We start from the raw sequence: 25,268 nt of genomic DNA, 5'->3' as shown, positions 1-25,268 counted from the left end.
AAGAGAATTGTTACAACAGTTAGCTTTTGTGTAAAGAGACATTATATGGTAATATAGTCATCAGAACACCTATAATATGTTGCTTTAATAAAATCTCAGAGTGAAAGCTCTCTCTACCCATTTAACAGACTAGGCGTGTTTCTCAAATTTAATATTAAACTGGACAATTGTGCTGGGTTTTTTTGTTTGTTTTTTTTTTGCAGGTGAATGTACTTTAATGGAGTATTGAATAAAAGATAAATACATAGATATTTGGTTATTTATGCTCTGTCTATTTTGCTGGGTACATAACTGAGATAAACCTATTTAATTCACTGGAATATTCAAGATAGGTGAACGTTTCTTTTTATAAACTTTATTTTTAAAGCTTTATTTACATGTTGCAAAAGTAAGCACTTAGTGTTTTAAAAAACAAACAAGGTCTTAATTTCACAAGAGTTGATAAATATTAACTTTTTTTAGGTATTTGTACTGTTCCTTTTATTTGTGGATATAGTTCATTTTATAGACGTTGTACTGCCCGTGTATCTCTCATTGTCTGTATCCTTGGGTGAAGCAGTAAAAACAATATAGTATGTGTGTTGCTTCTTTTGGCAGTTCAAAGGTAAAATGTGCTCCTCCAGTAGTAATTTGGGGCACATTTGGGAACCTGCACTCCATAACATTGTAGCTTCACACTTTGCACCATCCCAGTACTGTCCATGGTATGGCCTTGTATACACTAGACTTTACAAACATTCTACCTTGCTCTTCCACTGTTGCAGCTTCACCAGTAGTAGCGACGGTTGGGAATACTAGTGCAGATAGAACACTGGTGACTTCTGGCACTTTTATTATCACATCGTGCAGACTTGTTCTAATCAAGGTTAGATGACGAGATGATATAATGCTGGTGCCAAGTCTGCACTAGCTCTATCACAGTGATAGCCACCAGTGGAGCTGGTAATTCAGTAGCAGGAGATTTCAGAAAATACGATTAGTTATGTTTAAACATTATTTCTAGCACAATTATAGCAAGGATACTAGGACCATTTTTTAAAATGTCTCATTTTTCTCAACACAACTTCAACCCTAATGGTGCTCAGAGTGTTGAGAGCCATAGTGTAGATGCGCTACCAGTTATTGTCATAATTTTTAACTCTGCGTCAGGTAAACCTCTTCAGAATGGGTCTTATCAATATTGTTAAAAACACCATCTGTGAGTCAACACTACAACTTCCTTTTTATATTGCTACCACTGGTGGAGCTGAACTGGTGTTAACATTAGGGGGAAATCTCCCTACTGTGGACAGGACTCCACTTTCTGTGTTGGAAATAGTTGTCCCATTAATGTAGATAAGTTGAGCCACGTTCAATACACATTGAAAGAAATTATGATCAACTGATTATTAGTGGTTATTCATGCTTTCCACCTCTGGTGTTGAACATCTTTTGGCCCTGTCCACAAAAGCAGCCTAACCCATGGTTAAGGAGGGAGTAGAGGGCATGGTGTTTGACAACTGTCATCAAACACAGCACGAGTGCAGACATAACCTAAGTGGTTTGTCTGTAACATGGCTTGGCTAGCATTATTCTTTAAAAATACCCTCTCTGTCTCTTTGAACTGAAAAGCTGATTTAAACATAGGGTTAGCACAGTTTCCATCATCTTGTCGGGTGGACCATAGGGGTGAAAGAGAGGTCCCAGTTGCTCTAAGCTTAAAGCATAAGATTATATTAACACAAACAAAAACTGTGATAGTTCAGGTTTCATCAGAATGTACCCTGTCCATCCACCTCTGGGCATCTACTTAGTGTCTCTAGCCCCTGTTCCACTGGACACTCTCAGTATACCCCAGCTTACCAGTTATTCCTCAGGTCACCACTCCGCTTAACACACAGTACTTAGGTACATTTATTGTGAAAACAAGTAACATAGAGATTTAAGTAATAGAAAGTGGAAGTATTGAAAATGGTTACATATAAATGAAATCATAATATGCCTTCTATGACCTAGACTGACTTAACTAGATACTTTCATGTCTTATAGAGCAGTGCTCAAGTCCTTCCAACATTTTATAGCCAGACTTGGCTGCCTGTCACCCTCCATTCATAAGACAGACACACTATTAGCTTGCCTCCTCAGTGAAGGATCCACCTCTAAATATACCCCAACAATCCATTGTCTTTATTTGTAAACAAGATCCCCTCTTGCTGTTTTTCTCCCTGTAAATTTTGTCTCTTGAAAATTATGCAATCTCTTGATTAACATTTGGCTCAATATGCAAACAAGCATCCATTGAGAGATGTATAATGCCTAATACACAGCCAGACACACAGATAAGTGTCTGTTACCATCTGCTTAAAAGGAACCTGTCTGAGACGTGTCACTTCTGAGTTACCTGCCTTCAAAACATAATTTTCAGTACTGACACAACTCTTTAAATGTTATGCATACATATGTTTTGCAGTGATTAGTATGTTCAGTGGGCTTCTGGCTCTCAGGGACCTCACATGCCATGCTTTTATGAATTATTATGCATAAACCTGCCCTCAGAGATCCCTGTAAAACACTCTGCATCCCCTGTGCCTGTCAGTACTAAGAGATTCCTGGGTCACAGTTGGTAACACTCCATAAGGCTTTCACTTCCTTCTCCAGGAGATCCCAAAAAGCAATATGTACCCAACTTTATCAAACTTGCATTCTAATGCAAAACCTTAGTGGCAACCTCAAATTATTAAACCATCAATTTGTAAGCACGTGGAGGATGATAGGGTGATAAGGAATAGCCAGCATTGATTTGTCAAGAACAAATCATGCCAAGTCAATCTAATTTCCTTTGTTGACAGGGTTGCTGGTCTAGTGGATAAGGGGAAGCAGAAGATGTGATATATCTTGATTTTAGTAAGGCTTTTGACACAGTCCCACATGACATTCACATGTCCATAGAAAACTAGGAAAATATGGTGTAGATGAAATTATTAAATGGTGGGTGCCTGACTGATTGAAAGACCATACTCAAAGAGTAGTTATCAGTGGTTTGCTGTCATGCGTGGAGGGTGTATCTAGTGGGTTCCCTCAAGGGTTGGTCCTGGGTGTGGACCATTTTCATTAATGACTTGGATAATGGAGCTGAGAGTATGCTTATAAAAATTTGCTGAAGACAACGAGTTGGAAGGGGTTGCAAGTACTTTGGAGGACAGGATTAGAATTCAAAATGACCTTGACAAATTGAATTGGTCTGAATTCAACAAGATGAAATTCAATAAAGATTAATAAAAGTGCTTCATTTAAGAAGGAAAAACCAAATACACAACTACAAAATGGGGAATAATTGACTAAGTAGCAGTACTGCTGAAAAGGATGTGGGGTTATAGTGGATTACAAATTGATTATTAGTCAACAATCTGATGCAGTTGCAAAAAATTAATATTCTGGGATGTATTAACAGGAGTGTTCTATGTAAGATACTAGAGGTAATTGTCCCCCTCTGCTTGGCACTGGTGACGCATCAGCTGGAGTACTGTGTCCAATTCTAGGAAAGATGTGGATAAATGGGAGAGAGTCCAGAGGAGAGCAACAAAAATGATACAAAATTTAGAAAACCTGACCTATTAAAAAAGGTTAAAATAATTGAACATGTATAGAGTCTTGAGAAAAGAAGAATGAGAGGAGAGATGATAGTATTCAAATATGTTAATGGCTGTTATAAAGAGAAGAGTGATCAATTGTTTTCCATGTCCTCTGAAGGTAGGATAAGAAGTATGGAAGAGTTAGGTTAGCTATTAGGAAAAATCTTTCCAACTATAAGGATATTTAAGCTTGGGAATAGACTTCCGAGGGAGGTTGTGGAATCCCCATCACTGGAAGTTTTTAAAAACAGGTTGGACAAACATCTGTTAGGGATGGTCTTGGAGTTTTTGTTGGTCCTGCCTCAGTGCAGGTGGCTGGACGGGATCACTTTTTGAGAGCCCTTCCAGCCTTACATTTCTATGATTTTATGCTTTGTAATAACAGATCAGCACATTTTACTGTTAAACATTCAGAGTATTTGGGAAGTTAATCTGCTTTAACATTATTGAGGTTGCCATTAAGGGTTTATCTTGTCCTGCTCGGACCTGCTACTGTCCCCAAGATTCATAGGCGTCCCCATCAGAAATGCCTTGCAAGTTCCAGGGAAGAAGATCTTATTCCTTGACTCCTATGTTGCACGTAGAGCTCCCATGCTCCGCTATAGGGGAGTTCCCTAGGCCACCCATTCCTCTTTTTCCAAATCCTTTGGCCCGTTGTTCTCTTCCTTCTGCCGCAGCAACACCTATTAAAAAAAAGAAATTACCATAAAACCCCATTTGTTTACAACCAGTTATAATTTTTAACACCCCCTCGCCACTGACTAAAATCAAGAAAACCTTTCTGGTCTCATGACATAGCCCTCCTTATAGAAGATAAGGATGTTTGCAGAAGATGGTCTAAAGCCTGGGTGGCTGCTGATGTACCAAACAAAAATCTAATCGATGACCCAGCTGTGCAAGTGCCAAGCTTCTCTTCCCCACATGCATATGGACAGCTCTAAACCGTATCCGCATCTAACATGGAAGATACACATACTCCATAGATTGAAAGCAAGGGAATTACCAAACTGCGACTGTGGTGAGATGCAAACTGTCAGACACATCATGGACTATTGCCCAATCCATGCTCTTCTTGGAAGTGTCTCAGCCATTTACATGGCTACCCCCTCTTCTTTAGACTGGATAAAAGACTTCTTAAGATCCAGCTGTAGTCATGCTGTTGCTTTCATTGTTTGACTATCACCGTATGAAAGAAGAAGTTTTTTAAGTGACACCAACACAAACCTCTAAAAGCAGGGAAATGAGTAGCTGAAGTAATATTTTTTCACTACCATAATACCCATCTCTCATATTAACTGTTCTTGTGGCTTGTAAACAAGAAGCTGCACCGGTTTAAGTTAGATTGGTTTAAAAGCCAATTTAATTGAATTGGTTCAAACTTTTGTGAGGATGCACTTATATTGGTTTACAACTGTTTATATTGGTTTACCTTGCTCATCTAAATTTACAGGTGTAAGATAAACCAATAGCAGCCAGGTTTACATTGATTTAAGACAGGTTTCAGAGTAGCAGCCGTGTTAGTTCGTATTCGCAAAAAGAAAAGGAGTACTTGTGGCACCTTAAAGACTAACAAATTTATTTGAGCATAAGCTTTTGTGAGCTACAGCTCACTTCATCGGATGCATTCAGTGGACGCATCCGATGAAGTGAGCTGTAGCTCACGAAAGCTTATGCTCAAATAAATTTTAGTTTCTAAGGTGCCACAAGTACTCCTTTTCTTATTGATTTAAGAGTGTCGACACACACAATTCCATGGGTTTAACTGAATGGGTTTTAAATCACACCTTTTGCTAAACCAATACAAATTTGTGTGTAGACCAGTACTCACTCATACTCTACATCCTTCTGCCAACAAAGTCACGTCCACTCTGTGGACAGACATGCAACACACAGAAAACATTCTTGTAATTCCCACTGTAAGGTGAACCTCTGACTCAGACCTCAGTAGAGTTATGCTAGGGATGGTCGCGACAACATAATTAAGATTTCATTAAAGCTTTCAGCTGAACATTTTTATTTTGTAAAAATCTCATTGAAAATGGTACAAATAAAAACAAGGAATGTAAACTTTACTATTACTTGAATTTTTCATAGCATGATGAAAAAATTGATCGATACAGAGAGAATAATAAGCATTCCAAAAACATCCCTGTCGTCTGTTTTTAACTGGATTGTCTCACCTTTTTTCAGACTCCCCCCTTTTGCAAGAACTCTGAAACATTCTCTGTGATCTGCGCTTTGCTCCTCATGTGTCAATTCTGACATCATCAAGTATAGACAGGTAACATTTGTCTCTAGAGAATTTTATCACTTGTCAGAAGTAAGTGCAAGTATGTACACAAAGATGAAGTTGCAGCATTTTACATGTTAGTGGTATATATTTGGGGGTGAGAACTCCCTGCTGTAGTGTTGGAGTGGCTGGGGAGGTGGATGTTGGAAGCCATGGCAAGACTCCTTGTTGTTCCCTGTGTGGAGAGGGGATGCAGCTGGCAGGGGATGGTAGACCCTGAATAGGAGGAAAATGGTGCTAGTAATTTGGGGTGGTGGTTATTTGCCTGGCAGTGCTCTCTCTGACTGCCTCCCTTGTGCATCGTTGTGTCTGTTCTGTCATTCTGTCCGATTCCTTGTGTGACATTGCTCTTGCTCAGCTGAAGCCAATTTTCTCTGTGACTGGGCCATTAATGCAGACTGGAGAGCCATGAGCTTCTCCTGAAAGCTAGAGTCTGTGTGCCAATGTTTAAATGAGACATTGAAGGAAAAATGTTGATTATTACTCTGATAATGTTCTCAGCTATTATATCAACATTTACAAATCTAGCATCATATGCATGTTGTGCTTGCTTGCTATTTGTTATATCTTTCCATTACACTAACACAACTTGGTGACACAAAAGGAGAATTTGCAGAACCCTCATGCATGCATTAAATATCATGAGAAGTCTCAGGAAATTCTGTAATGTAAACTATAATGAAGAGTCGAAAGAGAGGTGAGACTGTGTTAAAATCAGAAGGTTTTTGACTGCTTTTTACAGACACTTAACTACTTACCTGTTATTACCACACCAAAAATTCGTGCTCTTCCCAAATGGTATCTTACATTTTTTGTCCTTTTCTAAACAACACAGGATTACTAGGTATTCTTACTTTGAAAGTGAAATTGTAATGCAACCTTAACTATGGTTTCATGACTGCTCCACCATATGTTGCTCAACAAATCTGTATTATAGTGCACAGAGAATCTGTGTTATAACAACCATTTAAAACATGGATGTGCTGAACTACATTATTACTGCATCTGTATTTAAGTATTGCACATGTAAAATCATGTTCACATATTTACACATGCACTGTGATAAGGTTTATATACCCATGCACCTTAGAAGTTAGAAAAGGGTTAAAGCAAGCATTAGGAAGCAGGAAATGCCCAACTGGAGCTGATTACAACTGCTACGAATGCTATGCCCTCTGAAGGAGAGAGGTGGCTGGGGAGAGATGTCAGCCCTGAGAAAAGAGACTCAACTTTTGTATTGTTGTGAACTCTTTCTGCCAGTAAATAGACCCTGCAAGCAATTGTGTGATACTATTTAAGTTTGGCTACACTAAGCCATTTATTATATTTCTTGTTTCCCTATATTTAACATAAAGGCCTACTGACCTAGTGTACACTGGAGAAATTTGCCATGCTGAAAACTGTGGTCTCCTTGTCATGCTTGTAAGGCACTTCATGACCATGTACATGTACTCCAAATAATTTGTGTATTCCAGATAGTGTTTGGATTAGATTTGCTTCCAGCACGGTTACATACTGTCTTAGTCTGAATGGTTTCAGCCTGTATAAATTTAGCTTCCGTGTAGACAGTGCTAAAATGGTTCAAATTGTCCTTCACTGCTGTCCAAGAGTGCACTGGTGGCCTTTTCAAATCTCCCAGGATCCATTGCTCTTGAGATTTGTGCTGGGATCTGCATGATAGGAATCTAGAAGACATTACAACAGAAAAGGGGTAAAATGGTGCTAGTGTGGAAGTGAGGCAAAACTACAGTGATTCAAAATATAAATAAGCTTGGCTAATATGAATATACTGAACAGTTCGTGCTTAACTCAATTAGAAATAGATCAATTCTCAGTTGTAGACATGGCCTTAAAGGGGTGCTACCAGCTGGGCAACAGACAACCCATTTGGAACATCGTAGACAGGTGCATACCTTTTTGTACCTGAATTAGGATTAGAGTGCACTGAAGTGATGTGCAGACAAAGAGTGCTGATACGGTTTTTGGTGATTTTACCCTATGAAGCTATTCTGAAGATCTGGCTGTGATATTACTTTCTTCTGCTGGTTTGATTTAAAAAAAAATCTAAAGCAAATCTCTGGAACATAAGGGTCACTCCTTTTAATGTGTGAATTCTGAACGTGATATGTAAGAAGTTGTTACAATATATCATAAAGGTACAGGATGCTATAAACCCTTAATTTGCAGATTATTGACATAACAGGCCACAATTGCTTTGCAGTATTGATGGAGATTTGTGCAAATATGTATGAATCTGTAAGACATATTTTTCTTTGGTTTCCTTGTACCTTTAAAAGCCAGTAAAATAAATTGTTAAAAATGATCAATTGTCACTCTTTGGCTGAGGCCTTGCATTCCATATTTCTGCTTGGATCAAATGTTTATGGCTGTTTTATAAACTGCTGAAAAATGGGTTTTATAATGGAAAAAAGATTCATTTATTTAACACATACTTTTTTTCAGCTGGCTACATAGCTGATTAGAGACTACTCAGAATTTTTATTAATATGGGTATTGGGCATGTGTTTAGTAGTGTTGGGGAGATAACCTGTGACTGTAACCCGTTCCAGTCACAGGTTAAGTCTGAGTTGGGGCACAGTGCATTCATTTTGGGATATCAAGTTTTAATAAAAGATGAGTTAAACTGAAGAAAGGTCAGAGGAAAGAAGCACACATAATAAAAGCTTTGGAAAAATAAGACTGAAGCATGTTCAGTTTAGAGAAAGAGACCTGCTTGCTGCCTACATATAACTAAAGGGATGTACTAAAAATGATAGGAATCAATTATTTTCCATCGCCAAGGACAGAACAAGAAGTGATGGGCTACACCAGAGAATATTTTAGGAAAAATTGGCATCACTAGATGCACTGTTCAGAAATGGGAGAAGCTGCCAAAGAAGGTTATGGAATTGGCAGTACTGGAGATGGTGAGAGCTAGATTTGGCATTCATCTAAAGATATCACTAGCTACTCATCTAAAACCTTGTTTATATGAGGGAAATAAATAAAAAAATTCCCACCGTTGAAGTCTGTGCTACTCTGCAGTATTACAGGGGTCTGTGCTGATGGAGTCCTATGCCGGATCTGTACTTCTGCTAGTACTATAATTTCAAAGTGACCCACTGGGATCTCATAAACAAAAGATTCTGTGCCAGATCATCAGCTATGGCTTAGGAACTACACAGCATAGGCTGTGTGCTAATGTGACCATTGCACTCCCTCTATCCTGTGACTGCTATGTGCTGGTCTGGTTCCCAGGCCTAAGTTAAAACAGCATAAAGGGTACACTGGCTGCCAACAGCCCCAAGCTGAAGCTGCAACTGATTATCAGTGAAGTCTAAGGGTGTCCTAGCCATGCCCCTTATGTCAGCAGCTAGGGCACAGAAGGATAATGGTGTAGGAGCTGTTACTTCTGTAGTGACTTGATCCTCTCGTGACTGATTATGGCAGCTCTATCCCATCAGATTTTGCTAGTGGTTTGATGCAAAGCAGATCTGGTCCTATGTCTTTTGGTAAGAAAATGTTATTTCACATGAATGTTATAAAGCATTTGGAAAGATGGCAGGTAAAATAAGGTATATTTGCAGACTTGATCAACTAGAATATTCAAAAGAGTTTTCCATGAGCCATGAACAGCTCTTTAATGGTTATGGGGAATATTTTCCCTTTGCAGCACACAGGGAACTCTCATTAATGTCAGTGCAAGTTCCATGCACCTTACAATAATGTATCTGAGGTATAGTAACAAAATTACTAATTTTAAAATTCAAGTCACTGTTTAAAGATGTTAAAATGAATGTATCTATCTATACATTACTCTTTAGGAAAGACGTGGTTGGCTGGGTGACTTCTGTATAACAGTTCTCTCTGGAACTTACATATTGTGTGCTTTATTTGTTTCAATTCTTAATTTGTGTGAGTGAATTTGATGCTTTTAGATGTAATAGCTATGCCAAGTATAGTGAGGAATTGTGCTGTGCAAGTTTTATTTCTCAAGTGCCAATATTTTTCTTGATGCTGTGAAAGGTAGCTTAAGGTGTACTTGGATGGAATAGTTCGTGGCAGGTTTTGGCCTGATTTTCAGAGGTGCTGAGCACCTACTGCTTACAGTTACTTCTGGTTGTGAAAAAAAAAAACTTTGAAGTGTCATCCAACCCTGTTTGAAAGGGAACCAATTTAAACCATGACTCAGAGAGATGTGAGCTGACCACATTCATTTTAGCAGGGTGTTAGCTCAAGCTAGTAGGTGTTGGATAAATTTAAGCTCCAACATCCTTCAAGCCCCCTGAATGAATTGAGAGAGTGATCTTTTTCTCTGTTGGTTTCCCCTTGCTGTTCCAGAGTCTGCTGCCTGCTTTGATAGTGGTAATAGAGTGGCAGAAGGGAGAGAGTGTCTCTGCTAATCTACTTGCTGACATCCTTTGTTTTAGGGTAGTTCTTGCCTGTGACTAGTTTAAGTACTTACCTCAGCTGATGTCTGTAACTTTCTTAGCTTGCAGCAGAATTAAATTGACTGGATTCTTATCAATTTTTTGTTTTTCACAAAGTTCTGGATAGCAGTAGTGAAATTGATTGTTAATTTCACACTGCAGCAGTTATGGAAAACTTAGAAGCAGCAGCAGAAGCACTGGGAGCCGTCTGCTGAATCAGGAAGATGACACTATATTGCTTTTCATTTGATAGGTTATTGATGCAACTAAGTGGCTAGAATTGTTTTCCCCAAACGAAAGCTTAGATTCACCCTGGAAAGCTTCCACTGTGGGTGAGAGGCTATTTCAAGCCCAGATCATTTAAATTTTATTGTTGATGCACTTCTTACATCATTTTATGTGTTCGAAAGTTTTTTTTTTTTTAAAATGTCATGCTACCTTTGATTTTTTGAATCTGTTGATAGACATCTTGTTTGCCTAAGTGGTTTGCATTCCAGCCAGTTCAGGGTAATTTTAGGGAACCTTCATAGCTGTTGGAAAAGCGAATGTTTTTGGTTAAATGATGTCATGTTATATATTTATACATATTTGTCTTTCATTTTTGGTAGAAAAATGATGCATCCTGTTGCCAGCAGTAATACAGCTTTCTGTGGGACTGGCAAGAGTTCTTGCCTTAACGAAGACAATGTGAGATCCACTGATCAGTTTGACTTATATTCTACACAGCAAAGCAAATACAGCCACACAGTCAGCCACAAACCAATTGCATGCCAGAGACAAGACACGTTAAATGAAACACACTTGCAGGCCACCAGTGTCAGGAATATAGAGACAAAAGATGAACTAAAGAAAAAGAAAAACCTCAACCGTTCTGGTAAACGTGGAAGGCCATCGGGGACCACAAAATCAGCGGGGTACCGAACCAGCACAGGTCGACCTCTTGGGACCACCAAAGCAGCTGGATTTAAAACAAGTCCAGGCAGACCCTTGGGTACAACTAAAGCTGCAGGATACAAAGTCAGCCCAGGCAGACCTCCAGGTAGCATTAAAGCTCTATCACGGCTTGCAAATCTAAGTTATACTTGTGGCAGTGCAGCTTTTCCCTATCCTATGGTGCATAACAGAGGAGTACATGCTGCTGGTGAAACTAGTAGCAAAGTCAAACAATCCAATGAGTGAAATAAAGGAATTAGATAGTTTAACGAGGAAATGCTGAGTCTTGGCATGTTTCTCACATTTTTATGTAATATTTCTATAACTTTGGCTTTCCAAATTTTATTTTTTGTTCATATGTCCAACGTGCAATCCACTAATTTTTAATGTAACATGAAAGGGCATAGGTATGGCTCTGTTTTTGTTTTTTACATAGGTTTATAAGTAAACTCTTAAATTATGCCCTTCTGTGTTTCCTTAAAGTAATACTCATATCCTGAGCTTCACAGTTACTTCTGGAAAATTTAATTGTGTGATTATGCACCAAGAAATTGAAATAAGCAGGAAAACATTATTTGGCTGTTGGCTATGAAGTGAGCCTAAGCCATAATAAAGATCTTGTCCAGAAGAATTTATAATTGATGAAACAAAACAAACAATTCTGGACTATTTTACAAGTAAGAATTCTGTTACAGTTTTGAAATGCCTGTGGGTTTTTTGTATAGGTGGGAATAGAGAGCAAACTAAATTTTCTGCTTTTGCTAGAGCTGAAACAGACCTCAATTGTTCATAAATATTTTGAAACTTTAAAAACTATTTTTTTTAAAGTGCTAATTTCAGGCAGTTTTTATTTGCTCTACTGTAGCATTGTCAGGTCTCACTGATGTTCCAAAAATATTTTTTGAAAATGTATAATAATAATAATAAACATTTATGCAGCGCTTTACATCTTCAAAAGCGCCTTACAAACATGAGCTAATTTGCCTTTAGGTGGTGGCAGATCTTGTAGTTCTGCTACTTACAGGATTCTGCTGTATAATTTTAAAAATGCCTGAGAGTACATATACCAAACTGCAAATAATTAATTAAAAATCTGATATATTTTATAAAAAACTACAAAATAAGTACTGTTAATTCTAGTAACAAACTGAATAGACAGTAATATTAAACAGTATGTTCTTAAATCTGTAAATAGCTATATAAGCTGTTTTTTGCCTTCACAGTATGTGCTTTGATGGCAGCAGTTAATAAGTTTTAAAGTACTAGTTTAGTGTGTTTATAGATTAAACGTTTTTACACTGTTGCCAGTTTTTCAGATTTAGTTTTTCCAGGAATAAAGTTATCCCATTGTTTAACATTTATACTATATTTAAGTTATGGAAGCTTATATATCTACCAAAGGATAACATTTTCATGATTCATAATAGCAAACTGTATAGCTGGTTCAAACAGGATACAGTTTACCAAATTGCTAGACCCCAGATAGAAAGCATTTCATAGGAATTAATCTATGCATGCAAGTTGAAAAACTATGTTGGTTAACTATAAATATCTTTTTCTGACTCAAACTGAGTCCTTTCCTGCATCTAACCAGTTCCATTTTCAACTGTGTGTGTTTGGTTTAAAAAAGTGCGCGTGTGCATGTGTGTGTAATATGCACACACCCACCTACACTTAGAAAATAACATTCCTCAATATTGCATATTGTTATATTTATTCTAAATATCTCTTGCTTGAGTTAAAGCTTTTAATTCTGGAAGAAAGTTTACATAAAAATTGTTTAAAATATAGTTTAAAATTATACTGAATTTGTAGCTTCAAATACCAGTGGGAGTTGTATAATGTTTGCAGATTTTTGGGAACAGAAATCTTTCAGGTTAATTATAGCTTTTGTTGAAAATGAACAGTACCAATAGTTTTTGTTGTAAGATAAAGTCTGGCTTGCTGTAATTTTGATGAGAACTCTGATTTCAATAATGACAACTTAAGAAACAGATGTCATGTTTCATACCTTTTTTATCAGGAAAAAAGCAGCAAGCCTTCAGGTGTTCCAGTGATGCCTAACACATAATGAGCTGGACTTTATGCTGTACTTTACAATAGGTGTGTTGAATTGTGATTGGGGGACTATGTATGCACTGGCAACTAAGACAATGAACCTCAACAATACTGGATGGCTCCTTAGTCAATGTGTAAACTAATGGCAGCTAAACTGCTACTAAAATATAGTTTCTCCATGCTGAAGCTATAAAGTCAAGTTACACTTTCTGTTCCTCAACAAACTGAAAAATATGACACTCTTAGTAATTTTTCTGAATGGTGTAACTTCTGATACACACAAAAAGCTAACATGAGCTAATTCACCCTCAGGATATGTGTTATATTGGCTGTTTTATCAGATGATTTTTCAACAAAAGGCTGCTTTAAGCCCTTTCCTGAACTCTTCCTGGAAAGCAGTCTTCTTCAGCTGAATGTAATAACTACAGGAGTTTCACACCTCGCTGGCAAGGAACACGTTGCATGTCACCAATGTACCTTTGCATAACGCCACTTCTTACCTCCTTCTGTTTATCCTGTTCACCCGTTTCATTGCTCACTTGTGCATCTACTCAATGGTGCTGTGCCGTGTGTCAGGAGATAATGCAGATGTATTACTGTTCTGCTAGAATAATGAATTTTGTATTCAAGTATGTGGATGAAATAATGAAATCATCTAAACAATTTATATTCATTATAGTGTTTATTAATATCAGATGAAATATAATCCCAGTAAAAAGAATGAACACTGTCAATTGTGAAAGGATGAACTAAAGTAGAAAAATGTGTTCATGGCATCTGTAAAGGGCCACTTGGCACCTTAGATTTGGCAATGAGACCAGAAAGTGCAATGCTGGGCACTTCCTCATTCTGGTTTATTTTATCCATAACTGCAGTTTACTGGTGTCATGCTGTGGGAGAAAGAGAGAGAAGTCAAGAAGTCAAAGTGAAATACGAATGGAATCTTCAAATGTTTTTGCTTTTCCTATTATATATAACCTACAAAATATATTGTGCTTTTTTTGTAACACTGTCTGTTGTCATGACAAACACTGAAACAGCATGTTGATGCCTATACTTTGATATTATCAGTGGGAAAACTGGCCTTTTCCACTATAGTATGAAAACATTATTTGTAAGGTAAATCGCTAATTTTATATTATGTACAACAATTCTGCTCTTCATAAGATAGGGTTACTGTTATGTATTAACACTGTTGAGAAAAATGATCTATATGTCAAGTTTGTGTTTTTAATGCTTTTTTTTTAAATATCACATTTCTAATGTCTTATTTATACATAAGTGAAACCTAAGTAATAGGGAGACAACTCAAAGGCCACTGTTTAAAATACATCCCATAACTGCTATTCAATTTCTAATTAAAATTACATAAACTTTAGAATTCAATAATTTTGCTACTATTTTTGAAGTTTTGCACTGTACATTTTCAGAATGCTAGCAGCACATATTGGCAGGAAAAAAATCTATCAGAAGGTGGCTAACTTTTAATACTAAAGTGGAATTTTTAAATATCAACTGTTAGCTCTGTCATTAAAACAACACATTCTTTATACATTGTATTTGCTTTTAATTAATCACACACAACTTCATATATCAAGACCCATTAAATATCTTTGTTCTGAAATAATACAGTTTCATTTTGTCTGGAAGTTTTCTTTGGATTCAGTCAGGACAAAACCAAACCTAGTCAATGGAGTGATATGTTTGGGGAAAGAATTACCTTTATCTGCAACATATTAAGTAATTGATATCAGAACTTCACTTTTTTTTTTTCCATTTTGAAGAGCTTTAAAAGGCAGAGCAATTCAAGGTTATTTGTCTAAAGGTTACGTTAGCTGTGATTCTGCTGTTCTTTGTATTACATGTACAATAAAGTTTAATGCTATTCCAACAGAAAATTAAAAATACAAAGCAGTTGATCATAAGCATAAAAACTTGGAACTGCAAACTTCATTTCTGATCACAAAAGTTTGTTCCCTTTATTATTATAATACATATATTTTAAAATTGCTTAAATGTGTTTTTGAACTCTAGTAGACACACTAGAGCCTTTTTCTAGCAATTATTTTCCCCATGTAGGTAAATCTATGTTTTAAAATTTTTGCAAAGTATAATGATATGATAAATTGTTAGGAAGTTTTTGCGTATCATGTAGTAATTTGGACCACTTTGATTCCTTAATATTTCACAGTTTGCTTTTCCCACAGGTTATTTTGGAGGAGTCAATTACCCAATAAATAACTAATATCCGCACCCTGTTCTCTGCTGTAAAAAGCCTGTTTAGATGCTGTTTGTTTTTATGTCCATGAACTTGAGCTACTCATGTGCAATTATGTGTATGGGAATGGAGTAGTCTTCATGATCTGTATTTACATCACCATATGGATGTATATTTATTAATAAAGTCAATACATTAAAACCAAATATTTTTTTCTTGTTTTACACCATTCTGAAACTTGGTTGTTCTCTTTCTAAAGAAGATGGAGTGGCAGTATTGTGAGCTACTTTTCAATAAGGCCTTAGATTAACTCATCTCTTGTGAATGTAGGGATGTTGCTTTTCCTTCTACTTTACTTCATTCATGTTTTCAAGTGACCTAAATTTGATACTGCAAATGTTATGCCATTTATTATATGGATTATATTTTAAATCCATTCTTATTTTCCTTTTGCCCCCTACATTATATATTTTCAGCTCTTTTTAAAGAGAGAGAGAGAAAGGGGAAAGACCTTTAACTACATCAGATTTCTCCCTCCACCTCCTCACCCCCGCAGGGATGTCACCATATGACTTAATTTTTTTCTTCGGTACAGGATTTGCTAAACTGATGCTTGTATTTGTTAGTGATAAATGGCCAAGTGTTCTTCATAAGCAAGGGCCAGCAGATTTGTAGCCTAACAAAAAATCCCACTTTTATTGCGAGTTATCAGAAAATAGAGAAGCGGCAACTCTTTTATTATTGAATGGAAAATGTAGCCAAGGTAGTTTTCATAACTTTGAAATTATCCTTATGTTGATGCTTAAATATGACAGTCATGAGGAGGGGTGTCATATAAGTACATAAATAGATTAAAAGCTTTGTTTATACTATTGTTTATAACAACACTATGCAAACTTCCATTGTACTTCCTTTTTGATTTTCCCTTCACTGCATGTGAATGACAATTTGTTATTTTAGAGTTGCTCATGAGTTGTGCTGCATGTACCAGTTTATTTTTGTGTAGTTTTGGGCTTCTGAGATTAGATTTAAAACTCTCACAAAAAACCAAAACCATAGCACTGAAATATTTGCCTGTTTTAAACAAACAATACATTATGTGGTCTTTACAGATACAAAGGAAGGGGAAGGAATAGTAAGTGATGGGTATACCAACGTTCATAGTCTGTATATTACACTGAAAAAGTCATTTGAAAGTCAAATGTAAAGAAGAAGACTATAAAATATTTGTAGGCAGGTGAAATCTGTTAGTCTCATGAATGGTTATAAAGTTAGAGAAGCAAAGCCATCCTCTTTGAGTGTAAGATGGAGTATTCCAACCTTCTGTCCCAGTCATTAAATATGGCAGTTTTTGTAGGAGCGGTGTGTTCATTCCTGTGTCCTGGCTATATTCCAGTGTGGGTAATTACATTGTTAGGGAAACCCTTTAGAAAAATACCAAAAACCTGTGTTGCTCCTATGGTGTCAGTAATTATGGAGTAAGAGGGACTATACTTATCCAAGCAGCTGCACTTTGGGGACAGAGTGGGTGTAGACAGTCTAAATACTTTACTCTGTCATAAGTACTCTAAGAACACTAAATGTGGATAGGGATGGATCATTTTAGAAACTATAGCTTGTGACTATGCAAAGGAGTATAGTGGCTCTTACTCAGGGTTGGATAAAGCTATCCAATGCCAGTTTTGATTGACTTAAACTGGTCTGGTTGTTCTAAGTGACCTGGCTTTCAAGGCGATTGGATATATTTAGAACAGAGTGAGTCAGACTCCAGGCAGTCTACCACATCTTACTGTATAGATCAGTTCTCAGATGCAATTCTTAGGGGAAAATGAGTAACTCCGTTAATTTTCCATAAGACCGTAAGTATACAATACAAAGTCATTCATAAATTATATCACACAACAATACTGACTTTTTAGCTGTGCTGGGAGCTACTTTACCACTCACATGGCTATTGTGTTCTCTCTGCCACATAATGAATTGAACAATAAGAATTGCAAAGCAATCTGCTCCCTCAATATGCAGGCAGTGTATAATGCCAGGTGCAGAGTCGCTGACGACAGAACCGCATTATGATTTATTCATGCTGAGAGACTCCAGGATTGTCAGTTTTTTGACACTGCTCAAAGCAATGTTTGGATGGCTGTTAAACAAGTAGGGCATCTTGGGAGAGTTTTCTAAGTGGTGACTGTCCTTTTGTTTTAAGAAAGACATTATTTACTTGGTGAGATACCAAGCTTTTCTGTGAGGCAGGGCTGTTTTTTATGCTTTTGTGCAGTACGAAGCCCAGTGGAGCCCTGATGCCTGACCTGGGCCACTAGGTAGTACTGCAATACAAATAATTTCAAGTGAGTTTATGGAAATAATAAATGTTAAACATGATGAGATGGTGGCTAGGCAGAGCCGCCTTTCACATTGAGACCAAAATTAAGAATGTTCCAAAAGCTAGCATTAAAGCTATATTGTGAGAAATAAAGGCTAGGCTTGGCTGGCTTGCTTCGTTGCTTTGCTTGTTGTTTTTACTAGGATCTCTGCCTATGGTTGACTATTGTTTTATATTTGAGAGACTGGCATAGTCTAAGCACATAGGACTGGCAGCCAGGAAGCTCCTAAATTCTAAATGTGGCTTTGGCCCAGATTCTCTCTCTGGCCTTGGAATAGGTCCGCCTCATTTACCCATCTATAAATGTGAAGAAAAATTACTTACCTACCTTGCAGGGGTGCTGGAGGGACTAATTAATTATTTTAAAGCACTTTGACGATGAAAAGCCTTGTAGAACTGCTAAGTGTTATGTCAAAACAGTTATAAAGATTTGACTCAGATCCTTATGGTATATTATATTTACCTTGCATACCACGAAAGCCTGTTCTAATTATTGAATAAAACTTTCTGTAATGGTGAAAATGAGTTTTATTATTTAGTCCTTTGTAATGTGCATAGTAAACAATGTATAGGTTGGTGCTCTCTGTTTCAAGTATTTTCTATATTAATATTATGTTTAGATAATTAAACACACAACTACATTAAAAGAACAGTATTATAATTGTAAAATCAAGCACTCAAAAATTAGGAAGTTGCCTTTGTAATTAGACTGTCATAATGCATAAGCACAAGGGGGCTGAATTTAAAGTTGCACAAGCAATCTTAAGTGTGGCATTTCCTTACTTTTGAGTGCTTGACTTTGCAACCTTAATACAGTATTGTTCTTTTAATGTAGGTTTGTATGTGTGTAATTTTCTAAGTTTTTAAAAGAGCAAACAGAAAAAAATCAACAAATTCCATTAGGTTGTATCATATTGACATGGGTCATTAGCAGGATTGGAACTAGAGTTGTCGAAAAAACGAAATTTCCTTCCCATAGAAATAGAGATTTCTAAATTTTGTTTCATTCTGATTCAGGACTAAAAATTGAAATCTGAAAGTAGATTTTTTTTGCAAATTAAATATTCTGAAATATTTAATTTTGACCTTATTGTTTTAACTATTACATTACAATAAATTAAGTTATAATAAATCCAATCCCAGTTCTTCCCCTACACCTCATTTCTTTATCAGATCTGTCTCCTTGCCCCCCTCTGCCCAACTTATTCTCTGTCCCAGTCTCCCCCATTCCTGCTCCTCATCCAATCTCTCCTCCCTCCTTGCTCTCAGTTTCCATGTCCAGGCCCCCCACATTTCCTCCCCAATCCCAGCCCCATTTCTCTCCTCTCCCCCCTCCCCCCCCGCACCAACCTGCAGTCCCAGTCTTTCTACCATTTTTTGTCCCAATCTAGTCTTCTCCCCACTCCTCCTCCCATGGCTTTGTTCTCTCTGCATTCAAATCAGTCAGCTTCCTTTTTGCTGCTGCCCAGGCCCAGCAAAGATGGTGGTGGAGGGTGTCCTTGAGAGAATAGAAGAGAGTGTCTCCCTACTCAGGTGCCCAGATCTGGCATAACCCACAGCAGCCCGGAACTGCAATTGCAGGGAAAGCAGCCCCTACATAAGAATGGCTATACTGGGTCAGACCAAAGATCCATCTAGCCCAGTATCCTGTCTTCCAACAGTCACCAATGCCAGGTGCTTCGGAGGGAATGAACAGAACAGGTAATCATCAAGTGATCCATTTCCAGCTTCTGGAGATGCCCCGTATGGAATCTTTGGAGAATTTGGCTCTAAAATCAAAGTCTCTATAGAGCATATATAACGGGTGGGCAAACTATGGCCCGTGGGCTGGATCTGGCCCGCGAGCCGTTTTAAGTTGGTCCATGAACTCTCGCTGGGGAACAGGGTCTGGGACTTGCCCTGCTCTGGCGCTGCAGCTGGGGAGCAGGGTCGGGGGCTGCACCTCCCTGCTCCGTCTCCTGCGCACTCTAATGGCCCCCTCCGGCACTCCAGTGGGAGCTGCTGGAGCGGTGCCTGCGGATGGGGCAGTGTGCAGACCCCCTGGCTGCGCCTCTGTGTAGGAGCTGGAGAGGGGACATGCACTGCTTCCGGGAGCCACTTGAGGTAAGAGCCACTGGAAGCCTGAGCCCCTCCTGTGCCCCAACCCCCTGCCCCATCCCTGATCCCCCTCCTGCCCTCCAAACCCCTTGATTTCAGCCCGGAGCACCCTCCTGCACCCCAAATCTCTTATCCCCAGCCTCACCCCAGAGCCCCCACCCCCATCTGGCACCTGCACCCCTTCCCACACTCCTGCCATAGCCCTGATCCTCCTCCCTCCCTTCCTCCGAACCTCTTGGTGCCAGCCCAGAGCACCCGCCTACACCCCAAACTCCTCATCCCCAGCCCCACCCCAGAACCCCCGCCCCCCTGCCCCAGAGCCCCCTCCCGCACCCTAAACTCCTCATTTCTGGCCCCATCCTGGATCCCGCACCCCCAACCAGAGCCCTCACTCCCTCCTGCACCTCAACCCCAATTTTGTGAGCATTCATGGCCCGCCATGCAATTTCTATTCCCAGATGTGGCCCTTGGGCCAAAAAGTTTGCCCACCCATGGTATATAAACTGATTTGTTAAGCTTGTAACTTGGATGTATTTCAGCAGATTTTCACAGGGAATGACAAAAGGCTTATCCTTGACACTAAGGCTACCCCGTTGACGAATTTCAAGTCCCTGCTCCAAGGCATGGGGGTGCCAAAGCTTTTCAAAGAAAAGGTTGCCAGAATTCTTTAATGTGAGCAAACCAATGTAATTTTTCCTAGCCTCATTCAGGGAAATGGCTGGACTAGTTTGGCTGAAATTTAATATTAGTAATCAGCTTGAGGCTGACATCCTGCATGCAAACTTTCAGCTCAAATGGTTTAAGCTTGGCAAAGTTATAAGCAATTGAAAACAGGGTCTTATAATTGGAATTGTTAGGCAACTTTAATAACAGCCTTGCCAAAAACATATGCATAGACTGGGGCAATATATTTATCCTGACTTGTGTAGGATATGTGCTGAGTACCAACTCCTCTCAGGGGAATATTTTGTTTGGTTCACAATACAGATTACTATCCCATTCTCTTGTTTAATGTGTGTGTAAATTCACATATACACACAGCTCCTGTCCCTTCTGTTGTGAAGGAAGAGAATTCCACTGGGATGAAATTCATACCATTTCAGCAACACATCTAAATTGTTACTTTGAGGGGTTGCAATATAAATAACTGGGGACAGACCTGATGCCAAGCAGAGCAGCAGTTATTTGAAGAAGCTGGTATCTGATGGGTGAGAGGTCAGGGCTGGAACCCACATTCAACCAGATCTGGGAAAGAAATAGCTGTCAGGCTGGAAATCACACTTTCCTTATCCAAAATTCAGCAAGGTGATGATAAGGAAGAAATATGGTTTCCTGGATAATCTACTCCAGGCTGGATTCTTTACATGCTTCTCTCTTTCAGGAAGGATTACAGCATGGGAAGTGGAAAAATTCCCAAACTCAGACTGCCTACGTGAAACAAAATTAGGTAAGAGATGGTTGGTAAAATGTCTGAAAGCTATAGGAGTTGATAAAGACAAGCTCTCTATTTAATACGTTTTTTGACATCTGCATTCATTTATATGCACACACAATTTTTTGCCTGCTTTGATATGGTGGACATAGTTCATTCTTGTAATCCGTATTCCTTGTCCTTATTTGTGCCTGTATTCTTGTTAACATTAATAAACAAGTTTCTTTTTTCCCACCTTGTGTATGCTGCTGATAATTTTAAGGAGCAGTGGAAATAGGAGCGAAGGAAAGTGTCCAAATGCTAATCTGTCACTGAAGGACTCAGGTAGCAGCTAATCCTTAGATTTCATCTTTACACTCAACCCAAATGGGGGTGACTCTCTGGCAAGAATACCACCCCTTTTCCCCCTCTCCTCCACCCCCCCTAAAAAGGAAAATTACCGAATTTCTCTTTACTGCTGGTTTGATGGTCTGCTAAAAGAGGAGTGACATGCTCAATTTGCAGCATGTGCTTGTCTGTTCCTCCTTTATAGAATTTTAAAAAGCAGGTTGTAGCTGGTTGGCTCACTGTCCTTATAAACCTACCTTTGGCTGGCTTCGTGTGCTTGAATCATCCACCGTGTCTGATCAGGATGGCAAATAAATTTGTGCTAGTGCTCCACTGAAGCCAGCATTTCAGCTTTGGAAGGCCAAAGGCAACTAGGGCTTGAGTTCCCATAGCTCAAGGGGGAGGCCTGATATCTACCATGCTGGGAAGTTTGTAAACAATATTCCCTGCTACTTTCACTCATCACCGCTGGAGTCTAGCACTCTGATATTGTGCTACAATGAAGCACACTTTTGAAATAAACTGCATGTTATGTGCTCATGTACTGTATAAGCTTCCATACAATCAAAACATCTTGTCATAGCCACAGGGCCACCTCTCTCTCATTGCAGAAATTTGGACCTGATCCAATTTAAGTCCATAGTAAAATGCTTGTTGATCTCTATGGCAGCATCAGCTGACACACTCTTGGCAAGTTTTTAAGCCTCCTCATTACCATAGCATTTGCTCTGAAACACACTAATAAACAACAGTTGAATTTTCCCTAATTATGTGTAAAAAGACTGCACAAATAAACTAATGGAACTTCCCTATTTGCATGCTAACATAGAAGTTAGAGGAGAACTTCTAGCATGGATCAAAAAGTATGCAACAGATAAGGTTTGAGTAAGAAATTGATTTAACAGTTATTTTTTGTCCATGTTGCTATGAGGCTTGAATGGTCTAGTGCAGTGTTATTCAACCTTTTTGATAGCCGGGACCAGCTTGCTGCCTTCATAAACTGTGTCAGGGAGATCTCATGGACCGGCTGTCGAGAAACAGTGTTCTAGTGCTCAGAACAGATGTAGGAACTGAATTTTAGTTCTTTTTTGCCACTGCTGTAGCCTTGGGCAAATTGTTTACTCTCTAGTAGCTTTCCTATCTATAAAATGGGGATGAGAAGATTATCTACTTTAGGGATTTAGTGAGGAGTAGTTTAATGTTTGAAGAATAAAATTGTTATGGATGATAACTCATAACTCTGTTCAGAGTGGTAGCCATATTAGTCTGTGTCAGCAAAAACAAGGAGTCCTTGTGGCACCTTAGAGACTAACAAATTTATTTGGGCATAAGCTTTCGTGGGCTAAAACCCATTTCATCAGATGCATGGAGTGGAAAATACGGTATATATACACAGTACATGAAAAGATGGGAGTTGCCTTACCAAGTGGGGGGTCAGTGCTAATGAGACAATTAAGTTAAAGTGGAAGTGGGCTATTCTCAACAGTAGAACTTTAATTGAATTTTCTCGTTAGCACTGACCCCCCACTTGGTAAGGCAACTCCCATCTTTTTATGTACTGTGTATATATATACCTGCCTACTGTATTTTCCACTCCATGCATCTGATGAAGTGGGTTTTAGCCCACGAAAGCTTATGCCCAAATAAATGTGTTAGTCTCTAAGGTGCCACAAGTACTCCTCGTTGTCATAACTCTTGTGTTAATCAGGTTGTCTCATCTGTAAGACAGTACTGCCTCCTTTTGCTTCTGCTGTGAAGTCATAGTCCTGTATTTATATTACCAGCCTCTTGCAATGGAAATGCATTTTACAAAAAGTATGTATGTGTAGTCAATGTCTTTTTAAAAATGCAGATAGCTGTGCTTATATGCAAATAAAAGGAATTAGACCCTCTTTAGACAACAATTACCAAAAAGCCAACACGGAATTATTTACTGAAGTTATGAAATAGACTAACCCATCCCTGAGAGGGATTTTGTCACTCCCCCCACCACCACCCCTGCAAACCTAGGTTGTGTGAAAAAAGTTCACACTAAACACTAACTTTTGTTTTTTAAACTAACTGGTCACCTAATCCGGCTCATAAAATAAGAGAAGGATGCTTAAACTAATGCAAAATTAATGGACCTAAGTAGCAGACTTCCTGAGTTCTGTACCCTGACAATGCCTCTTGCTCTGGGTTTGAGCAAATCATCTAACCCAGTAGCTCTCAACCTGTCCAGACTACAGGAGTCTGATCTGTATTGTGTACCCCCAAGTTTTACCTCACTTCAAAATTACTTGCTTACAAAAAATACACACCCAGCGCTCACTGTTACAGAACAGGTTTCAGAGTAACAGCCGTGTTAGTCTGTATTCGCAAAAAGAAAAGGAGTCCTTGTGGTACCTTAGAGACTAACCAATTTATTTGAGCATGAGCTTTCGTGAGCTACAGCTCACTTCATCAGATGCATACCGTGGAAACTGCAGCAGACTTTATATATACACAGAGAATATGAAACAATACCTCCTCCCACCCCACTGTCCTGCTGGTAATAGCTTATCTAAAGTGAGCAACAGGTTAGGCAACGCAAAAAGAAAAGGAGTCCTTGTGGCACCTGTTGCTCACTTTAGATAAGCTATTACCAGCAGGACAGTGGGGTGGGAGGAGGTATTGTTTCATATTCTCTGTGTATATATAAAGTCTGCTGCAGTTTCCACGGTATGCATCTGATGAAGTGAGCTGTAGCTCACGAAAGCTCATGCTCAAATAAATTGGTTAGTCTCTAAGGTGCCACAAGGACTCCTTTTTGTTACAGAACAATTATCATTCTCATTTTTACCCTATAATTATAAAATAAATTGGAATATAAATATTGTACAGTCATGTCAGTGTATAGTGCCCTATAAACGAGTCATTGTATGAAATTTTAGTTTGCACTGGCTTTGCTAGTGCTTTTTATGTAGCCGGTTGTAAAAGGAGGCCAAGGGCTGGGTGAGTTGATGTAGCGGTCTTCTAGGCTAGGGGATACATGTTCCCCCTGGTTGAGAACCACTGATCCAGCCGTTCTGCCTCCCTTTCTCCATCTGCAATACCGGAGTAACCCGCCCGCTTTACTGGTCTGGCGGTGAGGATGAGTCAAGCCACGTTTGCAAAGTGGGGGTGATGAAAAGCTGAACGGTCAACGCAACCACTACAGCCCAGCCTAGCGCCAGCCCACGTCCCCCCCGGCCTCTGCTGGAGCACTCGGGCCGGGAGTGGCTGGCAATGGCGGGGACAGTCTGCCACCTGCTGGCGGGGATCCTGCTGAGGTCAGAGGCGCTGGGGGGCTGCAGACTGGGGGGGCCTGTGCGGTGGGAGACGCTGGGGCCAGAGTACCTCGGCGCGCTGGGGAGGGATGCGGCAGGGCCCGGGGAGCGCACGCACAGCGGCCGTTGATGGGGCCTGACTGCCTCGGACCCTTTGCCCGAACCCAAGATGGCGGCCGAGGCCACGCCGCCCAGGCCCAAG

At 39.1% G+C, this 25,268-nt stretch overlaps 1 protein-coding gene and 1 long non-coding RNA gene across 5 annotated transcripts in view; one reads left to right on the top strand and one right to left on the bottom strand.

The window, feature by feature from the left end:
• The window catches only part of C8H5orf24 (chromosome 8 C5orf24 homolog), a 20,018-nt gene extending 4,272 nt beyond the window's left edge, over positions 1–15,746 (top strand). Inside the window, exons 2-4 of one of the 3 annotated variants that reach the window (XM_077824997.1) lie at positions 5,802–5,892; positions 10,940–11,370; positions 13,288–15,746. In XM_077824997.1, coding sequence (XP_077681123.1) covers positions 10,944–11,370; positions 13,288–13,328 — 468 coding nt within the window. In that variant the 5' untranslated portion in view covers positions 5,802–5,892; positions 10,940–10,943 and the 3' untranslated portion in view covers positions 13,329–15,746. Of the gene's footprint in view, positions 1–5,801; positions 5,893–10,939; positions 12,833–13,287 lie in introns of those variants that run through there. The other 2 variants (XM_077824994.1, XM_077824996.1) reach the window with 2 other exon arrangements.
• Positions 14,095–25,268, bottom strand: LOC144269367 (uncharacterized). Of its 2 annotated transcripts, none has more exons than XR_013346908.1 (3): positions 25,137–25,268; positions 21,180–21,265; positions 14,095–14,212 (listed from the first exon to the last, which is right to left on the bottom strand). It is a non-coding gene; the product is annotated as an uncharacterized LOC144269367 (long non-coding RNA). The 2 variants fall into 2 exon arrangements; XR_013346907.1 differs by lacking the exon at positions 25,137–25,268 and adding an exon at positions 22,037–23,058.

Source organism: Eretmochelys imbricata, chromosome 8, assembly GCF_965152235.1.
Source record: "Eretmochelys imbricata isolate rEreImb1 chromosome 8, rEreImb1.hap1, whole genome shotgun sequence".
NCBI classification, from domain to species: domain Eukaryota; kingdom Metazoa; phylum Chordata; order Testudines; family Cheloniidae; genus Eretmochelys; species Eretmochelys imbricata.
The sequence above is the reverse complement of the archived record's forward strand: the minus strand, read 5'-3'. Positions and strand labels throughout refer to the sequence as shown.